The sequence below is a fragment of the Octopus sinensis genome, linkage group LG15 (assembly GCF_006345805.1).
Source record: "Octopus sinensis linkage group LG15, ASM634580v1, whole genome shotgun sequence".
NCBI lineage: Eukaryota > Metazoa > Mollusca > Cephalopoda > Octopoda > Octopodidae > Octopus > Octopus sinensis.
In genome coordinates, this window is record NC_043011.1 from 29,032,496 (window position 1) to 29,058,825 (window position 26,330).

Consider the following 26,330-nt stretch of genomic DNA (forward strand, 5'->3'; position numbering starts at 1 on the left):
TTGTCAGCGTGCATTGGAGCAGTTCAACTTCTCCAGGCGCCAACGCCACCTCAACATCTCCCCGGCCGAGCTCTCGGCTCTTCGTTCCCTCCAACGGCGCGCTGACATTATCATCAAACCGGCTGACAAGGGTGGAGCTGTAGTGGTGTGGTGCGCGGACCTCTACAGGGCAGAGGCTCTCCGCCAACTCAATGACACCTCCTTCTACTCCCCTCTGTCCTCTAACCCCACACCGCAGCTACCAACAGACGGTATCCTCTACTGTCCGCGACCTCATTTCGTCCTCCCGTCTCCCCCACACCGCATCCAACCTAATTGTGCGAACCCCACATACCCCCACCATTTACTTCCTCCCCAAAATCCACAAACCCAACAACCCTGGCCGCCCCATCGTCTCCGCCTGTAACTGCCCCACGGAGCTCATCTCTAAATACCTCGACCGTGTCCTTGCCCCCCTAGTGGCATCTCTTCCCTCCCACATCCACGATACCAACCATGCTATCCGGCTTTTCAACTCTTTCTCCTTTCCTCCCGGCTCCTCCAAAATCCTTTTTACTATGGACATTCAGAGCCTCAATACCGTTATCTCTCACCACGAAGGACTGCAGGCACTTCAACACTTTCTCGACCTCCACTCCAACCTTGAACCTGACACCTCCACACTCATTTGTCTGGCTGAACTTGTCCTTACTCTTAACTGCTTCTCGTTCACGGGCGAGTTCTACCATCAGGTCTCGGGAGTGGCCATGGGAACGCGAATGAGCCCCAACTATGCGAACCTGTTCGTTGGCTATGTTGAGGCCCAAATATTCTCTAGTTTCACTGGTCCCACTCCTGAACTATATGGTCGTTACATTGACGACATTATCGGTGCCACCTCACTCTCCCGTGAACATCTAGATTCCTTCCTCTCTTTCGTTCAATCTTTCCATCCAGCCCTCCACTTCACTTCCACTATCTCCAACACCTCTGTCTCCTTCCTCGACATTTCGGTTAGCATTCTTCACTCCACTCTTACCACCTCCATTCACTACAAACACACAGACTTACACTCATACCTCAACTTCTCTTCCTTCCACCCAGAACACACCAAGCTTTCCATCCCCTATTCCCAATTCCTCCGTCTACGTAGGCTCTGTAGTGACGACCATGACTTTGAGACTCAGTCTCAACGTATGGCTCACCACTTCATCCTACGTGGATACCCCCTCACCACTATCCACACCGCCCTTGCCAGAGCACGTTCCGTGAACCGTGTATCTGCTCTCTCTCTCCCCGAACCTGCCCTGTAGTCTCCCGCCTCCCTTTTCCCCTCACTTACCACCCCACGATCCTACCTCTCCAACGCACCATTCTTCGAGCTTTCCGTCATCTCCAGTCCGACCCGTCCACTTCACACCTCTTCCCTAACCGACCCCTCCCTCTTTCAAACGAGCCCATAACCTTCGAGACCTTTTGGTCCATAGCTCCTTCCCTAATCCTACCTCCCAACCTGGCTCGTTCCCCTGCTCCCGCCCACGTTGCCGCACTTGCCCTTACCTCTCCAACACCACCCTCCTCACTGGCACCCATCATCGACCCTATCGCATCATCAACTCCTTCACCTGCACCTCCAGCAATATTATCTATTGCGTCTCTTGCTCTCTCTGCCATTCCCTGTACATCGGACAAACGGGATGCCGCTTGGCTGACCAGTTCGCGGAACACCTTCGTGACATCCGCCTTGCGAACGACACACTGGTCTCACACCATTTCCGCTCCACCGGTCACTCCTTGCAACACCTGTCTGTGTTTGGTTTGTCCTTACACAGAGGCCATCCGGATTCCCGTTTGCGCCGTGAACAGGAATTAATCTTCTCTCTTCGCTCTTATACGCCATTTGGTCTCAACTCTCCCCCCTCCTCATCTAACCTCCCCCCGACCCCTACTTCTCTTCAGTCCTTCATCCTTTCACCCCTACTCCTCTTCCCTTCTTCCCTCTTTCTCTCTGCTCCCTCACAAGTCTATTTTGACTAGTAAAGTCTTCCGCACCCGGATTAGTCAGTGCAGAGGGCATTATGCGGTGCCATCGTGAATAACTGATGGTGGAGCGCCCTCAAACGAGCGATTCGATTAGAGTCTCTTAGAAGGGCAATTAACTAAGGAGTTAGAGGAGGCCATAGCATTAGGCTCTACATCCAGAGTGTTTGCGGTGAGAATGGTATTATTCCATCACCTCCAAGCCAAGCATGAAAGGTGTAGAGTCAGGGCCAAGTTACGTGTGGTGGGTAGAGAAGGCATTAACGTTGCTGGATGGGCCTGTCATGTGGAGAATCGGAGAAGCAGAGATGCAGAAGGCCTTTCATCAGCATTTTGCATGGTTGTTTGGGACAAGTGAGACATTGGACCATGGGAAGCCCTTTAGGGAATTCCTGGCTGACGGACCGCGACTCTCGGCAAGGTGCTGTGAAGGGTCGATCACAGCTGCGGAAGTCGAAGAGGTACTGGCCGAATGCCCACGGGACAAGTCGCCAGGGTTGGATGGTCTGCCCTACGAGTTTTACAGTAGTATGGTGGATGTGATTTCTGCAGCATGTGCAACATTGGGTCTAACAATCAGTCTATTAAAGACTTTTATAATGTACCAGCCCGCTCCCTCCAAGATGTATGTGGAACCTTTTATAACTGTGAATGGTCAAAAGTTGGAGATTGTTCCTAGTTTTATTTATTTACGAAGTACACCTTGAGCACTGCTGGTCTTGATGATGAAATTTCATACAGAATCAGCAAGGCTAGTAGTGCTTTTGGTAGGCTTGATAGGCATCTGTGGAAACAACATATCTTCACAAATTAAAGTTAAGGTATATAACACGTGCATCCTCCCCTCTTTGCTATATGGAAGTGAGGCATGGGTTGTTTACCATAGGCAGGTAAGGCATTTGGAATAATTTCATCAATAATGTCTGAGAAAATTTTGGGGATAAACTGGAAAATGGCCATTAGTAATGTGGAGGTGCTTGAGAGGAGTGGCAGTAGAAGTATAGAGTTGATGATTTTGCAAAGACGTTTGAGGTGGGTGGGGGCATTTGGTAAGGAAGACTGATGAGTGACTGCCCAAGCAGCTATTGTATGGTGAGCTGGAAGATGGCAGGAGACCAGCGCATAAGCCTAAACTGAGGTTTAAGGATTGCCAAAAAATGCTCTGATACAGACAGGGATTTACAGCTGGTAATAGGGAGGAGGCACAAGACCGTGATGTATGGAGGAAGATAGTGCATGATGGTTGTTCAAGGTTTGGAGAGAGTGAAGTATGAGAGAATTAGGAATGGGTTTAGAAGTGGGGAACTTGTGGAAAGTGAGAGAGTGTTGCTTTTTATGTGTGTGGTTTGTGGGCGGAGGTGTCTAACTCGTGCAGGCCTGGTGAGCCATCAAAATTCTCATAGAAATCAACCCATGATAAACAATGATGTGGCTATTAAAATTCACAACAGAACATGTGTAAAATGTGGAAGGGTGTGCCTCTCAGTTGGAGGTCTAAAAATACATGTTAAGAGAGTGCATATGGTGGCACCCATTTTTCCTACCAGCCAGCACAGTTGTCTAGTATGTAATAAAATGCGTAAAAGCTTAACCGGGCTTAACAGTCATATAAGGGCATCACATGGCAACAATCATGAATCATTTCAGTAAGTCTTCTTGGCAATGGCTTTTCTCATGTAACAAGGATGCAGCTGCGATATATCATAAATATAATACTTATATATATATATTTGTATACATATATATATATATATATATATATACACATACATACATATATATATATAAAAAATAAAGGTATACTAAAGAAAAAATGTATAGTTAATCAAAACAATAATAATGTAACTTACATAGACAGACATGAGGCTTTGTCGATTACTGTCATGAACATAGTGGTTGAATTGTTCATGCCTTTTCCAAGGTGGGTATTAACAATATAATCTGTTGTGGATGTTTGTGGCTTTCTTCAGCTGGGTAGTGAAACCCTTACTGTCTATAGTCCAGCTACACACATTCAAGAACAACAATAATCACACCAATGATGCTGATTATGGTCATGATGATGATGACGGTTATCATGGTGATGGTACCAATGCTAGTGGTAGTGGCGGCATTTGTTATTTACCATTATTATCATACCAGATACACTCAAATGTAAACTTAAGTGTTTACACAAATATTCTTTTATTTCAGTCATTCGACTGTGACCATGCTGGAGCACCCACTTCCTCACCACTATCTGCACCATTGCTGTCATCATCATCATCATGCTCATTCCCATCATTCTCATCATCATCTTGATTTTCTTGATATAAACATTATTACCATCATCATTTAGGTAACCATCATCCCCCAAGTTCATCCCAATGATCATCATCATCATCATCAGTGATATATTTTGTCTTTTTTTAAATTTTAGTAGATAAGATTTAAAATATCAAGAGAGAGAGAGAGAGAGAGAAAGAGAGACTTAAATATGCAGATATAGAGTGAGGAGGAAGAGACAAAAGAGAGAGAGAGAGATGAACAAAGATGCAGAGATAGAGACATAGAAAGAAGAGAAAAAGAAAATAGATATATAAATAGAAAATAAAAGGATGGGCATGCTTCTATGAGTCCGAGGAAGCTGTAGTATTGGTATTAGTAGTAATAGTAGTGGTGGCAGTAGTTGAAGTAGTAGTGGTAGCGCTAGTATTGTGGGTAGTTGACTGATGCTGTATCTTCAGCCCCACTGTACAATCCATGCCGGCATATTGGGGTAGGTTTAGCTCATACCAGATTTCCAAGGTACGTGGTGTGTACCAACCTCCCAGGTAGTGATGTTGGCCTTGGAAGTGATGGGCACATAACTTCGGGCAAGTTAAGGAAATTAACATTGATGGCTGTAGTCCATCCAGGCAGCCGTTTTCAATGTCCCAACCTGAATAAAAAAAAAATCATAATCAGGATAGCAACATCAACAACCATAATAATAATAATTCTTTCTACTATAGGCACAAGGCCTGAAGTTTTGGTGGGAGGGGCTAGTCGATTATATTGACCCCAGTGCGTAACTGGTACTAAAATGACGAAATGAAAAATCAACTTTGGTAGATTTAAAACTCAATGTAAAGATGGATGAAATGTTTCAAAGAATTTTATTCAGTATTCTAATGATGCTGCCAACTCACCAAATTCATAATAATTCCCACAGATAAGAATATATCTATCAAAGAATCTAACAAACTAAGTAAATATAAGACCTGGAAATTGAAATACAAAAAATGTAGCATCTTAAAATAAGAGTTGTTCCTGTTATTTTAAGTGCCCTAAGTATGATAAAAAAAGGGAGGTTAGAAACATCTAGATAAGATCTCAGGAGAACCATGTCTCAGAGAAATCCAAAAGATCGTACTGACAAGTACAGCCCAAATCTTTAGAAAAACCCTATCCATTTAGATGTCTATATTGTATTACATGAAGATATTCTGCTACTTCCCCTCCCCAAGCTTTCAATCATATTGTAACATCTCTTATCCTTCACTTGCCATAATAATAATAATAGTAACTAATTGTTTCAAATTTTGCCACAACGTCAGCTATATCAACCCCAGTATTTCACTGGTACTTAATTTATCGACTTGAAAAGGATGAAAGGCAAAGTCAACCTTGGTGGAATTTGAACACACAATGTAGCAATGGGTGAAATACTAATAAGCACTTTGTCCAGTGTGCTAATGATTCTGCCAGCTCACCACCTCAATGATGATGATAGCAATAATAATAATCATTATAAAAATAATAAATGCCGTGATGTAATACCATGCACTGACACTCATGGCTTCTGATCTTAATTGATTGAAGTGTTATGTACATGTTTTGATTTTTGGTATAAAAGATGGGCTACGGCAAATATTCTGCTCAATACCACAGATTTACTTGTCAGTTGCTTGACCATTACCACTTGAGCATGGACCTTAATGGCTGAACAATATATGTATATCTCTGATCACAAGCAGAAGTAGTGGGGGAGCATCATAGCCATGTGTCGAGAGGAATTCTTTGGAGTTTGAATAATTCACCCCTGGAGACATGGGTGTTTCATTCATCATATTTAAACAAACCTTATTCAAGGAACTTTTGAGTGGCATGGGCTACTTGACCTGAAGAAAATTATAACTGAGCCCCACCTGCAAAGTCATGCACAGTTTATCTTGATATGAGATCACCATGTCATGCACATATGGTTGTGATGCATGTGCCGGGTGTGCCCTTATCAAATGAGTAATCATGATGGATATATAGGGCTTCGTATATTTGTACACTTTGATGGCATGCGCTGCTCTCTCACTCAATAATAATAATAATCCTTTCTACTATAGGCACACGGCTTGAAATTTGGTGGGGGGGGAGCAGTCAATTACATTGAACCTAGTGTGTAACTGGAGCTAAGCATTAAGTAATACCAACCAAACCAACTACAATTAGGCATATTTGGGTGTTTGTTAACAATGCAGTAGAAGGGTACCTACCTGAAGGAATGTCCAAACTTACAAGAGGATTTTCAATCTTTTTCAGTGTCTCTAGTACAGAAGCAAAGTCTCCAGTGATTCGTTCTTTATGACAGCTACCATAGATAGCATCAACCACAAGATTGTAAGCTGAGTCTATCAGATGTGGTTCACTGGGAAAGAATGAGAGGAATGACATATCCATTCTCTCACATTGCAGTCTCAGGTTTTCAAAGATTTGTTGATTTGAAGTTTTAGGGTAGAAAATGGATGGTTTGTACTCCTGCAAAAAATAGTAAAAAATAAAAATTCAAAACATATCATATTTCTGTTTGGATACAACATTGGTTTTCCAAAACCTTTCTAGATTGCTAATTTTTCTAAACCAGTGGTGGTCACCATGGTCAATACATTCTGAATTAAGCAAATATTAAATTTACTTAAATGAAATATATGTCCTGTACATTAAAATAAGGATAGAAGTCAATAAATACTGTACTGTGCAAGGTACCAGTTAACTAGTCTGGCAACTGTGAGAATCTGAAGTCCCTGCTCATAAATTAGTGTTTATTTTAAGAGGTTCTAGACCATCAGTATTCATAAAGTTGATGTCATACCTGTACTAAGAAAACAAAATAATGTTTTGTTGTGTCTGAGGAGAGTCATTTTCTTTTTGTGCCTTATAATTTAACACACTCACTGGTAAAATTTCCACTTATTTTTATTTTCCTAAAATTTTCATTGTGTCTTGCAACTTTTTCAATAGTCTTGACTGTTATTTACACGGCGTTCCTTTTTGTTTGTTTGTGCACATGTGTGGGGGTCAGTGTGTGTGTGTGCATGTATGCATGTGCATATATATATATATATATATATATATATATATATATCTGCGTGCATCTGTATGTATGTATTCTGCATATTCATGTGCTTGCATGTTTGTATATGTATGCACCTGTCTCCTTGTGTGTGCATGTCTGTGTTTTGCAACTATGTACTAAATTTGTATGTATGGATGTGCATCTCTGAATGTGTGGACACATGTCTCCATACGTGTTCTTGTGTGGCTTAAAGTGTGTGTGTGTATATATATGGTCATGTGTTTCAGTCTCCATTTCATTTGCATATGTGTGCTTGTCTGTTCATATAACTTATGTACCTATCCATCTGTATGTTGATCTGTTTATTTTCATATCCATATGCTTACATACATGTGCACGCACCCACACACATCTATCTATATAACAGACCACTAACTATTCTACTCTACCTGTGTAAACTGTGGGTATGGAGGTATGATATCTGCTATGTAAATTTCCTATTTAGTATTCGGGAAGTTTCCTTTATAAGGACATACTCCCGTATTTGTCTGAGTGTTAGGTCTTTTGGGTGCTTGGATAAGATGCAGATGTCAAGTTGACCCAAGTTGCCTCCATGGTGGTCTTTGGCATGTTGGTAGAGTATGGAGGACTGTTTTTTGTTGTCATATTGTCTCAGATGTTCATTTAGCCATTCTGCAATGCTCCTAGATGTCTCCCCTATGTACGTCATGTGTGTGTGTGTGTGTGTGTGTATATATATATATATATATATATATATATATACACACACACATATATATATATATATACAGTTATGAGGGGAAAACTTGGATCATGTGCATTTTCCAAAGTCCTTAGGAAAAGATTTTCCTCACAAATTACTTTATAATGGTAATGTATGCCCCATCCATTGGAAAAGATTTCCTCCACAAATTACTTTATAATGGTAATGTATGCCGTTTGAAAGGTATTTCTATAATATTTCATTGAAAAAAAAAACCATTTTCCTAATGGTTACGAGGGGAAAGCTCGGATTTTGTGAATTTTCCGAAGTCTTCTCCCACCCCTTTGGAAAAGATTTTCCCCACAAATTTCTTTATAATTGTAATGTGTGCCGTTTGAATGGTATTTCTATAAAATGTCATTGAAAAAAACCGCATTTTCCCCCAAAACCTTCCAAGGCAGAACATGGGTGTTTTGCAGAAAGGAGTTCTTCAATAAAGATTCAGAATATCCACACTTCCTTCTGAATTGGCGACATCGTCGTACCATCCTACGGCAGCGCCACATGTTCGTTTCCTCGCGCCAAATACATGAAAAATTACATATCGGATAATCGTGGGCAAACGGCAGGACACCGTGTTCAATGAAAAATGTAATAGCATTATTATTTTTATCTTGGAAACGGAGAACTTTTCACGAAGAGTGATATTGCAACAGTTGCATAGAGCCATAACGTTAGAGCAAAATTAGGATTTTGTGTCACGTGTGTGAAAGAGAGTGAGTGAGTGAAGAACACACTCATATAGAAAATGTGACGTCATCATGGTCGTCGTATAAAATGTTTATGTTAGATAACTTATGGAAAGATTATAATTTTAAATCTTTGTAATTCAAATATGTCAATGAAAATAGAGTTTAGTTAGTAGTGGAAATAGTACTGAATCTTTTGCTATCCCATACGTGAAAATCGACAACTCGGTTTTGGAATGCATAAGGAAAATATGTACCCTGAAAAACTCCAAAATTGATCCATACACCTCTCCCTACTCAGCAATAAAAGGTGCGCGAGCGCAGCAATCTCTATACCTCGGAAAATGAACGGCTAAAACAAGTGAAACAGCATGTTTACATACCTGCTGTATACGTCGATCTTGTTTTTCGCTTTAAAGGTAAGCGATTCTCATAGAAGCAAACACGATATAGAATAATTCTGTCATGCGTCTACTAAAAACCTTAACATACTTCCAAAATGGGACTTCGTTTATGTCTATCTACGTACCTTTATGTGTAGATGTGTGTGTGTGTGAAAGAGATAGAGAAAGAAAGAGAAAGTGTGTGTCAACCATCCCATCAGCAACAACCATCATCTTCACAAGAAGCAACCGTTGCTATGCTCCTGAAATTGTCTATGTGTGTGTGTGGGGGGTTCTTTTGCACGATAAATTAGGTAATTTTGGCGGTAAGGACTGAACCCATTGTTTCATTATCACAATTAAAAATAAATTCGAAGGATTCACATCGCACAAGTTCATACATTATTTCCGTAAACTCTAATTGTATGTAATCAAGAAGCTACCACAACAATCATAATTTTCTTCACAATATTTGTACCCTTTAAAAAAAGCAGCTGTTGCTATTTTTCTTAATTTATTTTACATTGTGTACACCAAGATTGGAACTTTTACTGTACTTTGCACCAGAGAACATTATAGATTATCTGAAGACAAAAAACATTGCCAATGAAAAAACGTGTGCTTGCACACATTCGATGAATTTTCAAAATTCTAGTCGTTCTATTGACGGGTCTGTCAATTGAAAGTGCGCTAAATGTAAAAAAAAAAAAAAAAACTCTTTCCACCAGGAAAAATATATTTACAAAAAACTCTAAGCTGCCATTATATGTAATTTTTCATTAAGTGTTTGATTTTATTTTCGAATTGCCTGTGACGATATCTGCACGTATGAATTGCATCGATATAAAAACTGCCGTTCAGTGGTACCAGTTCTGTAGAGATGTTTGTTCGGCAAAATTGCTGCAGGACAAAACTCCCATTGATGGTCCTGATCATACAGTGGAGATCAATGAAAGCTTGTTCTTCAATAGCAAGAACAATGTAGGAAGATTGTGTCGCAAAACTGGGGTTGTCGGATGTTATGACACCATAACCAGAAAAGGATTTCTTCCAGGTGTACCCGATAGGAGTACAGAGACGTTGGAGAATGTTATCAGACAAAACGTTCTTCTAGGAATTACTTCTATGACTGACAATTTGACAAGCTATTGTAATTTCTACCCATTTCACCCATTGCTACGTTCTGAGTTCAAATTCCGCCGAGGTCGACTTTGCCTTTCATCCTTTCGGGGTCGATTAAATAAGTACCAGTTACGCACTGGGGTCGATGTAATCGATTTAATCCCTTTGTCTGTCCTTGTTTGTCCCCTCTGTGTTTAGCCCCTTGTGGGTAGTAATGAAATATATTGTAATTTCTACACGCTCGGTTACATTCACCATACAGTAAATCATTCCCAAAATTTCATAGATCGGTCACCGGGGTATGTACAAATCAGTGGAAGTAAAGATCCTTTGGGATATATATATTTTTTTTTTGGGGGGGGGTTCTTTTTACATGAACATACTATATCGAGGGCGGAGATTCCGAATCTGCAAAAAAATCTGCATTTCAAAATTTATATTGTACAGGCAAAAAAAAAAAAAAAAAATTAAAGACAAAACACACCTTTACTCACTCTTTCCCCCCCCTCTCTCCACACGAAATCGAAGCGTAACTAGTTTACCCGCTTAAAATTTCGGCATGAAATACTGCTAAAGGAAAATTGAAACACTTGATGACATTTCAAAACTGTTTTGCAGCTCAGTTCTTATATATCCTAGGATCTATATACCCAATAATTTCAGTAGGTATGTAAAAGATATTGTTTTAATACACTTTGTCTTGTTTCACACAAACACTAACATGGATTTTTTTGGTCCAGACATCGTTACCACTAATTTTTATAACTTCAACATTCCTTTATTATTCTTTTCAAACAGTCTAATGTAATCCACATTCTAGAAACCATATTTCTGCAAAATGTCGTCTTAAAATCTGTGTAAAGAAAAGGGGTTGATGCAGCTTCGCACCTCGCCTTCAAAGGTGCCTTCTTAAAAAAGATTTCTTCGGAAACATGTCTATGTGTGTGTGTGTGTTTGTGTATGTATATATATATATATATATATAATCGTAATATGCCGTTTGAAAGGTATTTCAATAAAATTTCATTGAAAAAACCCGCCATTTTGCTAACAGTTACAAGGGAAAAGCTCGGATCTTGTGAATGTTCTGAATTCCTCTCATCACCCTCCTCCCGTTGGTTTGCACGCATTTTTTTTCATATTCGTTTCCTACTCATTGTTTTACACCCATTCCAGTATATTTTGGGGATTTTTATTTCCAGGTCAAGATGTAATACCCAAAACTCTTTCGGGGGTTCGAAAAATGAGGTGGGGTGAGGTGGAAGCCTCGGAAATATCACCCCACCTCATTGATCTTTTCACTCGCACGATTTTCACCAAGGAGAAAAAAAAAAAATTGCGCCCATGTTTGTGTGGGCGGCGGAGGAGAGAAAGATGAACGATTTAAATTAAATAAATAAGCGATTTAAAATAAATATATCTTAATTGTTGTGTGAGAAAGTATATATATTCTGATGATAAAATATAATATCTTTCAAAAATATGCTAAATTTATAGACTATATCTTGTTTAAGAAAAAAAAAAACATTTTACAGAAATAAATTTTCTAGGGTGTGAATTACATGGTTCATTATTAAATATACCCCACCCCCGCCGCCCATCATTTTTTTCCGAACAAAAATAAGGGATTTGCAGCAGTAATGAAACAATATACGAAAGTTGTTTTTTTTTTTTTTTTTCTTTTTCCAAGTGTTTCCAGTGTTTTCGATGATGGAGATTCTGAATATGCACCAAAACCATGTTTTCAACATTTTCAATCCCCCCTCCCCACCCCAAACTTTTTAATTCTAATTTTTCGAATTTTGTTTTTTCAATCTGCGTGGGAAAATACGGAGATTAAGAATATGGGAAAAAAAGAAAGTAATTAATTTCAAATTTTCAATGAGGAAACTCCAAAATTGATTCATACATCCTTCGCTACCCCAATTCCGCTGTCTAAAAGTGAAAATGGAGGGCTTGTGTGCGCGCGCGTGCGTTTGAACAGAGAAAATACACCGAAATGTTTTACACACCTGTCATATAGGTCGGTTTTGCTTCTTCGCTTTAAAGGTAAACGGTCCTGATAGAGGCGGCGAGCTGGCAGAAATGTTAGCGCGCCGGATGAAATACTTAGCGGTATTTCGTCTGTCGTTACGTTCTGAGTTCAAATTCCGCCGAGGTCGACTTTGTCTTTCATCCTTTCGGGGTCGATAAATTAAGTACCAGTTACGCACTGGGGTCGATGTAATCGACTTAATACCTATGTCTGTCCTTGTTTGTCCCCTCTGTGTTTAGCCCCTTGTGGGTAATAAAGAAATAGGTCCTGATAGAAGCAAACACAATATTCAATGTTTGTGTTCTTCATCCAGAAAGAAAACTTCATGGGACTTCGTTCATGTGTCCCCCCCCCCAAAAAAAAAGTTTTTATATTCGGAATCTACAGGATGTAACACATATTCGTAAAAAAAATTCATTAAAAAATATCTATTTTTCTGAAAGTTATGATCATCCAAAGTGAGTGGGACAGAAAACCTGTAATTATTGCCTGCAGTTCAAGTGCATGTTGCCCACAAATTTGACAACAATCACTCCAGAGAAGGGAAGATGTTTTTTGTAAAACAGATACGCCAGATCATTTCCAAGAAATCTGAAAAATCTCTGTCCAAAAGGAGAAATTTGCAGCTTCCTAACTCCGAATTCAACATATATATATATGTGTGTCTTTGTGTTTGACACCCAGTCACCGCTGTTGCTGTACATTTTTACAATGGAGAGATAGGTGTCATCATGTTTGTTCTCCAGCGTTCATCATGTCTTCTGGTGGAATTTCGAACCCAAGCCTTATTTGACTAATGTTGAGGTGTTCACATCCCCCATAATTTAGCGGTTCGGCAAAAAAAAAAAAAAAAAAACAATAGAATAAATACTACCCTTCAAAAATAAGGGGGCCCATTTCGTTCTACTAAAGCCCTTCAAGGCGGTTCTGCAGCCAAGTGACTGGAACAAGTAAAGGAGTAACTCCGCCATGCCACCTTTCTTCATGAACATCCATCGCCCTTCTTATATAGTCTGAGTATGGATGTTGTTATTTGGATAAAAAAAAAAATATCGAGTGAATCGTTGACCCACATAAAAAGACCCCCCATCGAATATCAAACGTGTTTCATGAAATTTTGGTATATTACTGGGCATAACTACAGATTTACGGAAATCGACGGAAAGGTCTACTAGAGACGAAAGATTGCCATTTCGGCGATCTTTCGTCTCTAGTAGACCTTTCCGTCGATTTCCGTAAAAAATTTTTTTTTTTTACATATGGGCTTGCGGGAACTTTTGAAGTAATATACATACATATACACATACACCGAGTAAACAATTTCAGTTATCTCTTTCTTTCACACATTACTCTGTCTCTTCACACACACTAACAGAAGCACTTCACTTACACAACATACTGTCTGTCTCCCACACCCCATCAAACACACACATGTACATCAATGCTTCCCATGCACGGTAACTTCAAAAGAACTTCCCTCGTCATACAATCGCTTTCTCTTAGTCTCTTTCGCTCTCATTACTTAAAAGTTCCCGCAAGCCCATATGTAAAAAAAAAGAAAATTTTCTACGAATATGTGTTATATCATGTAGATTTCGAATATACAAAATTTTGGGGGGGAAAGTGTTTTAGGAGGGGGTCGGGTGGGGAATTTCAGAAAATTCACCAGAGTTCACCTCAATTCGTTTTAACTTTCAAGAAAATGGATATTTTTTAATGAAATTCTATACAAATATATCTTGGACTACGTAGATTCCGAAAATATAGGAACTCGGGGTTATTTTTGAGAGCCGTTCCCCACTCGCGTGTTTCTGAACAAGTCCATATTTGTTGAGAATTTCATTAAAAATATCCATATCCATTTTCTCGAAAGTTAAGACGAATTAAAGTGGACTAGGGTGAACTTTACGAAATTCTCCAACCCATCTCCGAAATTAGGCTGTATCCTAATATGCCACATATTTTATGCACTTTGGAAATAATTCTTGATGGACAAGGCTTTCAGTCTACATATTCTTAACTGCTGCCTAGAAGAATGGTTGGACCCTCACTTATGTTCACATTAGGACAGCTCTCTCACATTTAGTAAGCCTTTCATATTAGCAAGTCGTTCATTTTCATCGTTAGATAGTTGGATGGGGTGGCGAGGGGGTGCATGAATCAATTTTGGAGTTTCTTCATAAAAAAATTGAAATTATTTTCTTTTTTTTCCATATTCTTAATCGGCAATCTTTCGTCTCTATTAGACCTTTCTGTCGATTTCCGTAAATTTTTTTTTTTTTTTTACATATGGGCTTGCGGGAACTTTTGAAGTAATGAGAGCGAAAGAGACTAAGAGAAAGCGATTGTATGACGAGGGAAGTTCTTTCGAAGTTACCGTGCATGTGAAGCATTGATGTACGTGTGTGTGTGTGTTTGATGGGGTGTGGGAGACAGACAGTATGTTGTGTAAGTGAAGTGCTTCTGTTAGTGTGTGTGAAAGAGAGAGATAACTGAAATTTTTTACTCGGTGTATGTGTATATGTATGTATATTACTTCAAAAGTTCCCGCAAGCCCATATGTAAAAAAAAATTTTTTTACGGAAATCGACGGAAAGGTCGCCTCTTAATCTCCATATTTTTCCACAAAGATTGAAAAAATAAGCTCGAAAAAAAGTTGAAATTTAAAAATCTGGTGTGTGTGGGGGGGGGGGTGATTGAAAATTTTGAAAACATGGTTTTCGGCATATTTAGAATTTCCGTCATCGAAAACATAGGAATCCGCTGAAAAAAATTTCAAAAAAAAAAAAAAAAAAAAGGGTCAAGTTTTTCGTGCCGGTGTACTTGTAAACGTTAACCAAGAGGAGAATTGAGGCTTTCTTCTTACCTGTCTGGAGAGAGCATTCTCTCACTACCCAAGTGGACACACATCTTGCTGTCACGCTGTTCGGTTGCCCTCTGGCCTTTTGCTGTCAGCGCTGCGCATGCTCTCTTCGGCACTTCTATCCTCAGGGACTCCCGATAGGGTTACCCATTCTCCCACTTCCACCTTCACCACAGCTTCCGGTCAATACAACAGCATCCATCTTTCATTTTCCAGCTAGTATCCATCTTAATGCTTATTTTGATATCTTGTCCAGATTCCTTCTGAGCGAGTACCTCAGCCATTTAACCGGCCAGCGTTTTATTTCAAGGAGCACACTAATGCAACTACTTTCGTTATACAGCTTCTCGTTTAAGACTTTGTTGGGTCAGAAGATGCAGCAAATTTTCCTCTGGCAACCATTGTGCAAAAGTATTGGGGTTACTCATATTTCTTATTTCTTTATTGCCCACAAGGGGCTAAACACAGAGGGGACAAACAAGGACATGCAAAGGGATTAAGTCGAATGCATCGACCCCAGTGCGTAACTGGTACTTAATTTATCGACCCCGGAAGGATGAAAGGTAAAGTCGACCTCGGCAGAATTTGAACTCAGAACGTAACAAGACGAAATATCGCTAAGCATTTCGCCCGGCGCGCTAACGTTTCTGCCAGCTCGCCGCCTTCCGGTTACTCATGTTTACTCTTAGCATTCATCTGCATTTTGAACCATACATTACGACAGATTTTACTTGTTTGTTACATTGTCCAATCTTAGTCCTAATACTATGTTACCTTGACTTCCTGATCGACTGAAGCCTTACAAATGCCCAACAAACTTTGACAAGCCGCGATCTCATGGCCTGTTTCGTCTCGTTCACTGCACTTCAGTCGTTCAAAATATTTAAAGTCCTTCTTATAGTAGTGGCTTACCGTTGGGAGTGATCAGTGCAAGGTTGCTGGAGTGAGATATTGAATGTTAAGATTCGCCCTGTTTTGCATAATTGCTCTATATTGATGAAAGACTCGAAAAAACAATTGCAAATACAAATATAGTCCTCTCTGGCCCAGAACTAAGATACAAATAGGCGCTTGGAATTTATGCATTATGTATGAAGCATCAAAATCTACCCAAATACTGGTTTCAAATTTTGGAATAAGGGGGATAAGTTGATTACATCGACCTCAGTGTTCAACTGGTACTTATTTTATCGACCCTGAAAGGAGGAAAAAAATAAAGTCGACCTGGGCGGAATTCGAACTCAACGTAAAGACGGACAATACCGCAAGTATTTTGCCCGGTGTGCTAACGATTCTGCCATTTCGCCGCCTTGAGTCTACCCAAATGTTAAAAGAAATTATCAGATACTTGAACTCAGCAAGTATCGTTGGACTGGATCCGAGAGCCAAAATATGAATACTAGCGCGAACCATCCTGTTGCTCAGGACACGATAAGATCCTCATAACAATGTAGAGGTAATAGGTAGAAAGGAGACGACCATTTTCAGTTAGACTGGGACTGTTACGTTGAAGAAATGCGTTTGTTCCCATTTTCGAAGATTCACTGTTGAGTTGCCATTAGTTTGGCATTTCGGCTTCGTGTTATTCCATAATGAACAGACACGAACATAATTGTATGTTTTTATTATAAGATTTATCGAACAGGGTAACAACCGAAGGATCGTTTCTTTTTGAACGGCACTTTGTAACATAATTTCTAGGTAACTAAAAAGTTTTAAACTTCGTATACTGGTAGAATGTGTTTATAAAACATCATTTTCTCTTGGCTTTATTGAGAAAATTCTATATGTTGTAACATATTTCGTCTTTAATTTCGAGCATTTCGGCAATTTTAACCAATCGCTGACCTCCATTTAGGTAAATAACATTCTGTGCATAATGAATATGTCCCTCCTTTAAGAAACAGATTGGGTTTATTTACATTTGTGAAGAAAAAAAGATACCCTTCCCCAACCCCGGAAAAAAAGTGAAAAATGAAGAAATTGGGAGCGAGAGGCAAAAAATTTCAAAATTCCGATTTTTTGCAATTTTCCGGAATCTCCGTATCTGAAAACATGGGTTTTGGGCACAAATAAATAAAAGAAAAAAACAATAATTTGCGAGAAAATGGGTGGGGGCGGGAGGAAGTCTTTCCATGAAATGTTCTAGATTCCACTTACACCTGGAATTTGTTGTGGAAAAATTTTCCATGGCTAGGGAGAGGATTTTCGGAAAGTTTACTCAGCTCTCAGAAAAACGGATATTATTTTGAGAATTTTTTTTCATAAATACCTTTCAGAGCATGAAGATAATGATCATGTTGGAACTGAATATGAAAAAATTCTCGTTGTGCTCGCATGAAATTTGAAATTTCGAAAATTATCAGTATGTCTGTGTGTGCCCACCTTTTATTCCTCACATTTAATTTCGGTATTCCAATATAATCGCAATATATTATGCACACTCTAAAAGATATTTGTTGAAAATTTCATTGAAAATACCCATTTTTCAGAAAGTTGTGAGGAAAGAAAGATGACACGCGTGAATTTTCTGAAACTTCCTTCCCCACCTACAGAAGAAAAAAAAAATTCATAACAAATTCTTATATAATCGGTTTCTATACCACCTGAAGTGTATTTGTAGAAAGATTCGTTGGAAATTATTAATTTTTCTGGAGGTTATGAAGAAAGAAATTTGGAGGCACGATTGTGTAGGTATGCCGTAAAAACTATGTTTGCGATTTCATTTCACGTCGTTCCAAAAAAAAAAAAAAGCCTTGTGTATGGATTCACACAAACTAAAGTACCAAAATCCAGTTGTACATTTAAAATAATAATAATAATAATAAAATTAAAGCTCGCATTTTTATAAGACACATTTTTCGTTTATATCTACGAAAAAATAAATTATTTAATTGTTATCGAACCGTTTGTTTGTTTTGAAACCCTGTTGCGTAAGTTTTCAGGTTGTATAAATTATTTGAATTAATGTTTTATTTTAAGTGAAGCTTTAAGTAATTATCAGTAAACGAAAAAAGAAGAAAAAATCAAGAGAAAAGATTTGTCGTAGTTTAAAAGTGTTGAATTACTTCCCTTGAATACTGGCGTATACAGGTAGTGAAGAGTTTTGAAAGATTTCAATTATTAAATCTCTAAAATCTGGGTAAAGTAAATTAAGTAAGTAGTATGAGACAAAAATGTTGTAATTAAGTAAAATACAATGAGAGTTATTTTGTTTCTGAGGTGTATAAATAAATTAATTGTAAATGTTGTTGGTATAAAATCATCGAATGTATTGAACAGTAAAGGTTTAAATAGATTTTTCTATATCGGGGAGTTGACGCTGATCCAGAAAGACCCGAGCAAATAGTATAATATTGGTAATTATAGGCCCATAACTCTACTTAATGTAGAGTTAAAGATTTTGGCCAAGGTGTTAGCAGAAAGGTGGAAGGTCGTCGTCAAGAAACTTGTTGGGAAGGCACAGACATGTACAATCCCAGGCAGATCGATCGAAGATACTCTTCACCTTCTCCATTACACTATAGACAGGGTTGGGAAATTAGCCGGCAAAGGAGGGGCATTGTTCCATTTAGACCAAAGTAAAGCATTCGATAGGGTAGATCATCAGAACTTGGCAGCGGTTCTCCAGGCGGCTGGGCTAGGCCCTGGCTTTCGCGGGTGGATCTCACCTATGTACAGCGGCATAAAGTCCACAGTCCAGATAAATGGTTACCTAACGGAGCCATTTTCGATTAAGCATTCAGTTCGTCAAGGATGTCCCTTGTCCCCTCTCCTGTTCGTTTTGGCTCTTGAGCCATTGCTGCGGAAGTTGGAGACGTTGGGATGCAATCCTAATGAAATCAGATGCGGTAAGTCGGTTTCTGCTTATGAGGATGACATCACCTTCATCGTGTCCAACGAAGCACAGCTAACTCATGTAGAAGGTGCTCTCCGAAGATACGAAGCGGTGGCAGGGGCAGAAGTTAAGGACAAGTCCACTGGTTTGCGCCTCGGCACCTGGAGGAACAAGCCAATATCGTCCAGTGTTGTTGGACACTGGACAGATGGTCCTTTTAAATTGCTTGGAGTTTGGTTTGGTTCACACATCCAGACGGAGAAAAATTGGAGCAAGGTAGTGAACAAGGTAGAAGCATTAGTACGGAAGTGGTCTGGAAGGCATCTTTCCTTGAAAGGCAGGGCGGAGGTATTACAGGTGTTTATAGCATCTGTCATCACCTATTGCCTGACCGTCGTGCCTTGCCCCAATTTGTGGGTAAGCAAGTTGGAACGACTCCTTTTCCGCTCTTTGTGGAAGGGAGGAAAGCCACTTGTAAGGCGCTCCATGTGTTGCCAGGAACCACTAAAGGGTGGGCTGGGGATGCCTTCGTTAATGATGTGCAGGCATGCACTGAGACTGAGACATCTCTGGTTTCACCTGGAGGGTGATAAGGTGTGGAGTCCGCTGGCAGATAAATTCTTCCCGCGACCGCACTCTCCTGAGAGATTTAAACCCGGTTTCATTAAAAGACAGAATCTGACTTTATGGCAGAAGGAGTGCCGACAGGCACTCTGGCTGATACACAAGATGGACAAAGACGGCAGCGGGAATACCACCTCGACGTTTTATAGAAGGATGGTAGAGGCAAAAAATGACGACATCATAGGAGGGGTTCTGGGGTTTGATGAGGATCAACTATCCAACCTGTTTAAGAAGACTTTCAGGCTGGGGTATTTGGACAATTACCAAAAATCCCTGACTTGGCAGTGCTATAGGAATGCTCTACCTGTTCGCGATAAGTTATTTAGGCGCGGAATGTCAGTGCCACCGACATGTCCAAGATGTGGGTTGGACGATGAAACCGTTCAGCACGCTTTTATACATTGCCAGGAGCTGTCAAGCTTAATAAGTTACGTAGAACACATGTTGTCGCATCTGGGACGAATACAGCTATCGGCTGGTTCTATAACAAAGATGATACCGCCAGCTGGACTCTCAAAGGAAGGTGAGGCTTGTTTTCACTGTACGGTGGCAGTACTGAAAGAGTGTGTGTGGAGAACTAGAATGGAAGGTTTGGTGACATGGTCCTTTGTCTCTGGCTATGGTCTGTTAAAATACTTCAGATTATCATCTGAAGAGTAAGATGGATTTGGAGAAGAGGAACCTGACACAGAAAAAGTATGTGATTCGATGGAAGGATGTGATGAAAAAGTTGGGTGTGAGTAACCCTGCTTAGTCATCATGAAAGGAGAAAATAGTCTCTGGGCTTTTAGGCTGCCGGGTAACAATCTATACTGTGGTATACTTATCCGGCCAATTTTATTTTTAAAAAAACAGGAGAAATGTGAAGTCTAGTATTATAATTACTACTCAACATCTGTAAATATCAAACGAACTACATAACTTTTTTGTAATTATGTTTTGTACTGTAATGTCCTATCTTTGTAACGATTTTTATAATCATAATAAAGATTTTATACTTACCTGGCACAGGGTTACACCATGATCAGCAAGGTGGTTCTCCCAGAGTGAGGCCCTTCCATTGCACTCCGGTTGGGTTGACCTTTGCGATCGCCCCAAATGTGGGCGACTCGGGTGCGCTATTTCTAAGTGTGGGGTCTGCGTTCGCGCTCATCCCGTAAATCAAACAAAGATCAGACTAATAATAATGAATCCTAGATTCATCTTGCGCAATCTAAGGTAACTCATAATTGTAAGAAATGAGAAGCATAGTTTTATATATACATACATAGTCACTTTTTCGCTGCCATTTCTAGCAAATCATTCACTGCAGAATACTATTGTGGATATTATTTCCTTGCGGACGAATGTGTATTTGGTATCTTTTATAGATTGGTGGTTTTTAGGCTGCTATTTCTAGCAAGTCGATCCTTCATCGAATGGATTTCGATAAATTCTATTCATATTCGATGCATTTAGGTTCATATTTTCACAATGTTCCTGGGTGCGTTATTTCTAAGTGTGGTGTCTGTGTTCACGCTCACCCCATAAATCAAAGAACAGACCATCTCTAATGAAACATAAGACCAGTTACTATTATGTATCCTATTTCCAAGACTGTTATCATCACGAACAATAAGTATAATTTTATATAGTTAACCGATATTTTTTTCTTACGCTGCTGTTTCTAGCAAGTCAAATCTTCATCTAATGGTTTTATCTCATTCATATTCGATGCAATTGGGTTTATATTTTCACTCTCTTCTTGTGTTGGTGCAAGACGTCGTTCACCTTTTCTTTTTTTTTTTTTAGCTTCATGAGGGGAAATTGTACGCCAAAGATGGGATCCATCTCGTTCGCGAACCAACGAGGAAACCTTGCTTGTGGTTACTCAACATGCTAGGCCCAGATGTTTCAAGTGCAGACAGAAGGGTCAACGGTTAATGCCCCTCCTCAAAACGCTGGGAAAAACAAAGAGAACAACAAAAGAGAACACAGGGGAAAAAACAAACTGAAATTCAAAAGGAGGAAAAAAAATGAATGAAAAACAAAACGAAAAAGAAAAGGAGGAGGAAAATAATCTATCAAATGAAAAAGAACAGGAAGAAATGGAATACACGACTGTAACAAATAAAGGAAAAAAATCCAACACCCGGACTCCCCACCCCAAACAAAAAGAAAAATAAATGCAGACGAACAACACAAAAAAATTCTCCAATCCCACCCCGCTGGTACTACGTTTGTAGGACAGCATTTCATTAAACCCCAGTCCCCAACTTTAAAAGTTTAAAAAAAAACAGGCAAATGTATTGCATATAATGCGAAAAATGAGAGACTGGTGTGGTTTATAAAAGCAAAATCTCACATGAAATGTTTTAAAACCACAGTAAAAGACCCTGAATGGAAATATGCAAAGGTTGGCGAGGAGGAGTGGAAGGAGAGACTCTTCCAACAGCATGTGAAGGACAATCTAATGAAAGATATCACCCAGGAGGCGATAGCTGGGAAAATGGACATCAGCTCGGCAGCCACTCCATCCCAGAGCCCGGTGGCAACGCCGGTGAAAATATATATATAGTAGAGACTGTGATATATATCTGTAGTGAATCTTGCATGTATGAAGTGGATTCGATCCACCATTCTCAAATTTAAATTATCACTGCAGCAGAACTTTTCCCACGGTGGAACAATGGTATTTCTCTGACAGCAGTTTTATACTTTCCAGATGCCTTTAGCTAGGCCGAAATAATGTCTTCACCGTTTGACCCTTTCTAACCTCTTCTACTTCACTAAAAGCTAGAATAGAGATATCAAGACCACCAACTAAATCGATTGTTCTCAATGATATATCTAGCCTTCTGGATAGTTATATAAGCAAGCAAAAATCAGTAAGTCACTTTGGTGACAACTCGTGAGTTGAGAGAGAGCTATCATCAGTTAGTGAACCGATCACTAGAATCATAGAAGCAGGCAGACAAAATGGCCAGAGGGAAAAAGAAAGACAACGTCCCACACTGTCACACTCTCACTAGCTCCAATTCTGTTCTCTTACAACATCATTCTATCTCTCTCTGTAATTACTACTAAACAATGTAGAGGACACAAACACAAACTTAACTTCGCAGGCTTTTGGATTTATCATAACCTGCTCGTCGAGGCAAGGTATTGTAACGTAACGGTAAATAAACTTTTCCTTAAAACTTCATGCATTGTTCATCTTTCACATCCTACAGTAAACAATTATAACAACTTTTGATCGTTACAACTGCTGACTTGGACACATCATAATATTGTTTACTAATCAATTTCTGCCGTTACTTATATATATATATATATCTTGGAGAATGTAACATTTAATATATGTGTGTATATATATATATCCTCCTCCCCAACTACGCTACAAGCATTGATTGTAAGAGTTTTCCGTTAGTGGTTTTGTTTTATAAAATATTGTATTTAGTAGTAAAATGGTTAATATTTCAATAATAATGTTTTACTTGTTTTACATAATTGTATCTTGAATGTACCTCTATATTTCAACGAAACACGATATTACTTATTCCGGGCATCAATCAACCGGTCGTACATACACTGGTATATATACAGATATCACATGCCTGCGTGTGTGTATGCTCTATTTGTTCCCCACCACCGCTCGACAACCGGCCCTGGTTAGTTTTCATCTTTGTAAAAAATTGAAACCATTGTGTGTAATTTGAGGAAGATTTTGCTGTTATATCTAGCATGCCTAACGATCATGTAAGATGCTCTTTTGATGGCTCGTTTTGTGTAGTAAATGTATTACAGTAAATATCTTTATCGGTAAACTTTCAAATAAAACTGGAATTGTCTCCCTTGTTCATTTGCCGTTACTGTTGGATTAAACAAGGCTATAATTTTTAATTTTCGTAATATTTCAAGAATTTAAGCATTATCTTACTACACCATTGAATTAGAAATAATGAGTTGTAGTAGTTGAGTTCTAATATATATAATGAAATTTGATGAAAAATTAATATTTCAAGGTAATATTAGAGGCAATATCAGTGAAGCTACAATGCAAATATCGTTTATATGAGATTTGTGAGCGCCAAAAAAACATACTTACCTGGCACAGGAGTAAACCATGATCATCTAGGTGGTTCTCCCAAAGTGAGGCCCTTCCATTGCACTCCGGTTGGGTTGACCTTTGCGATCGCCCCAAATGTGGGCGACTCGGGTGCGCTATTTCTAAGTGTGGGGTCTGCGTTCGCGCTCACCCCGTCATATAATCGAAAAATAGACTGTCCGACTACAGAAGTTGGAATTTCTCCTTTTGAAAGGGGTTTTCCAGGTCCTTTCTATTTTCATTTGTCTTTCAAATTATGAAAAACGTTTTGGCTGGGTTTTGTCATCTTATTTTCTCCAAGGCACCCGCGGATTATGGTAAAAATCGATTTTCAGCCATAACTTTTACCAATTTCCATGTGAGTTAAGGCGAGAAACAAAAACAAAGAGTAAATTTTTAGATTAACACCCGCTCGATTTTCACCAAGAAAAAACTCGGACTTTTTGCGTGGAATCAAGTACCCTGACCTCATAATATGCTACAGATCACTTATTTTAGTTCGGTAAGGAAGTGGGGTGAGGGGACCCCCCCCAATCCCGGATCATTAGGAATTTTTTCTTTTCGTTGAATGAATTTCTGTGACCTGCTAATATGCTACAAAACCCTTTTTAGGGATAGAAAATCGGTGTGAGTTGGAAGCCTCGGAAATTCTAACCACTCTTATTTTACAGAAAAAAATTTCCAAAGTGAATTATATGGTTCGTTATTGAATACAGTAGAGAATGTGATATTATATATATATATATATATCTTTTTTTCAACCATAACTTTTAGCAATTTTGATGTATTTTGTTCAAGCTCGATGCCAGCACTACTGCGATTGCTTTAAGTGGTTGTTTTATAAAATATTGTATTTAGTAGTAAAATGGTTAATACTTCAATAATAATGTTTTACTTATTTCACATAATTTTTTCTTGAATGTATGTCTATATTTCAACGAAACACGATATTACTTATTCCGGCATCAAACAACCGGTCGTTCATACAGTGGACTGTGTTTAGCCCCTTGTGGGTAGTAAAGAAAGAGGTATCTATACTGATATCGTATACGTGCTTGCGTACGTGCGTGTGTTTGTGTGTGTGTTTGTGTGTGTATGCTCTACTTGTTCTCCACCACCGCTTGACAACCGGCCCTGGTTAGTTTTCATCTTTGTAAAAGAAATAGAAACCATTGTGTGTAATTTGGGGAAGATTTCGTTGTTATATCTAGCATGCCTAACGATCATGTAAGATGCTCTTTTGTTGGCACGTTTTGTGTAGTAAATGTATTACAGTAAGTATCTTTATCGGTGAACTTACTGAAATTGTCTCCCTTGTTCATTTACCGTTACTGTTGGATTAAACAAGGCTATAATTTCTAAATTTTATAATATTTCAAGAAATTAAAGCATTATCTTACTAAACCATTGAATTAGAAATAATGAGTTGTAGCAGTTGAGTTCTAATATATATAATGAAATTTGCTGAAAAATTAATATTTCAAGGTAATATTAGAGGCAATATCAGTGAAGCTACAATGCAAATATCGTTTATATGAGATTTGTGAACGCCGAAAAAAATATACTTACCTGGCACAGGAGTAAACCATGATCATCTAGGTGGTTCTCCCAGAGTGAGGCCTTTCCATTGCACTCCGGTTGGGCTGACCTTTGCGATCGCCCCAAATGTGGGCGACTCGGGTGCGCTATTTCTAAGTGTGGGGTCTGCGTTCGCGCTCACCCCGTCATATAATTAAAAACAGACATAATTAAGAAGAATTTTCCCGTAAATCAAATAAAGAATAGCGGCTCTCCGTCTACAGCTCTCGGTACACAAACATTTTTTTTTTGTTAAATCCATTTGCACTTATTTTCCTACAGCCTTTCAACGGTCGTTGGCGCCCCTATCCCCTTATCATATATATATATTTTCATGTTTATAATACATTAGCGTATAAAACTTAGATATGTTTCGACCAAAGATTGGTCCAGGTCATATCTAAATTACCAGCATCACCTGATAGGATTATCTTAATCCTGTTCAAGTCAAGTTTTGTTTATGGTCCATTCAAGCAGTGAGTTTTTATTGGGTGAGTTGTTGGGTGGATTATCTGGTATTCCTTGAAGGAATCTATCCAGACTCTGTTTAAAGTTGATGGGATCCTTTTACTCTTTGATCTCTTACGGTACTCCTCTTTGATCTCTTTCGGCATCCTCCTTTGATCGCTTTCGGCACAATCTTTGATCTCTTTCGGCACCCTCTTTGAAATCTTTCGGGACTCTCTTCGATCTCTTCCGGCACCCTCTTTGATCACTTTCGGCACCCTCTTTGATCATTTTCGGCACCCTCTTTAATCTCTGTCGGCACCTTCTTTGAGCTCCGTCGGCACGCTCTTTGTTCTCTTTCGGCACCCTCTTTGATCTCTTTCGTGACCCTCTTTGATCTCTTTCGGTACCCTCTTTGATCTCTTTCGGTACTCTTTGATCTCTGTCAGCACCCTCTTTGATCTCTTTCGGCACCCTCTTTGATCTCTTTCGGCACTCTCTTTGATCTCTTTCGGGACTCTTCTTTGATCTCTTTCGGCACCATCTTTGA

At 39.2% G+C, this 26,330-nt stretch overlaps 1 protein-coding gene and 3 non-coding genes across 4 annotated transcripts; 3 read left to right on the forward strand and 1 right to left on the reverse strand.

Annotated features, from left to right (window-relative positions):
* Positions 1-2,771: 2,771 nt before the first annotated feature.
* LOC118766187 (NAD(P)H-hydrate epimerase-like) lies at positions 2,772-15,259 on the reverse strand. Its single transcript, XM_036509457.1, has 4 exons — positions 15,210-15,259; positions 6,531-6,792; positions 4,757-4,939; positions 2,772-2,803 (listed from the first exon to the last, which is right to left on the reverse strand). Exons 2-4 carry the CDS (start codon positions 6,712-6,714, stop codon positions 2,772-2,774), a joined length of 399 nt encoding a protein of 132 aa, XP_036365350.1. The 5' UTR covers positions 6,715-6,792; positions 15,210-15,259.
* Positions 15,260-20,662: 5,403 nt separating this feature from the next.
* On the forward strand, positions 20,663-20,826 carry LOC115220037. Its single transcript, XR_003882425.1, has one exon. It is a non-coding gene; the product is annotated as a U1 spliceosomal RNA (small nuclear RNA).
* A 2,921-nt stretch (positions 20,827-23,747) lies between these two features.
* On the forward strand, positions 23,748-23,911 carry LOC115220096. Its single transcript, XR_003882469.1, has one exon. It is a non-coding gene; the product is annotated as a U1 spliceosomal RNA (small nuclear RNA).
* Positions 23,912-25,316: 1,405 nt separating this feature from the next.
* Positions 25,317-25,480, forward strand: LOC115220031. The gene has a single exon (XR_003882420.1). It is a non-coding gene; the product is annotated as a U1 spliceosomal RNA (small nuclear RNA).
* The last annotated feature ends 850 nt before the right edge of the window (positions 25,481-26,330 follow it).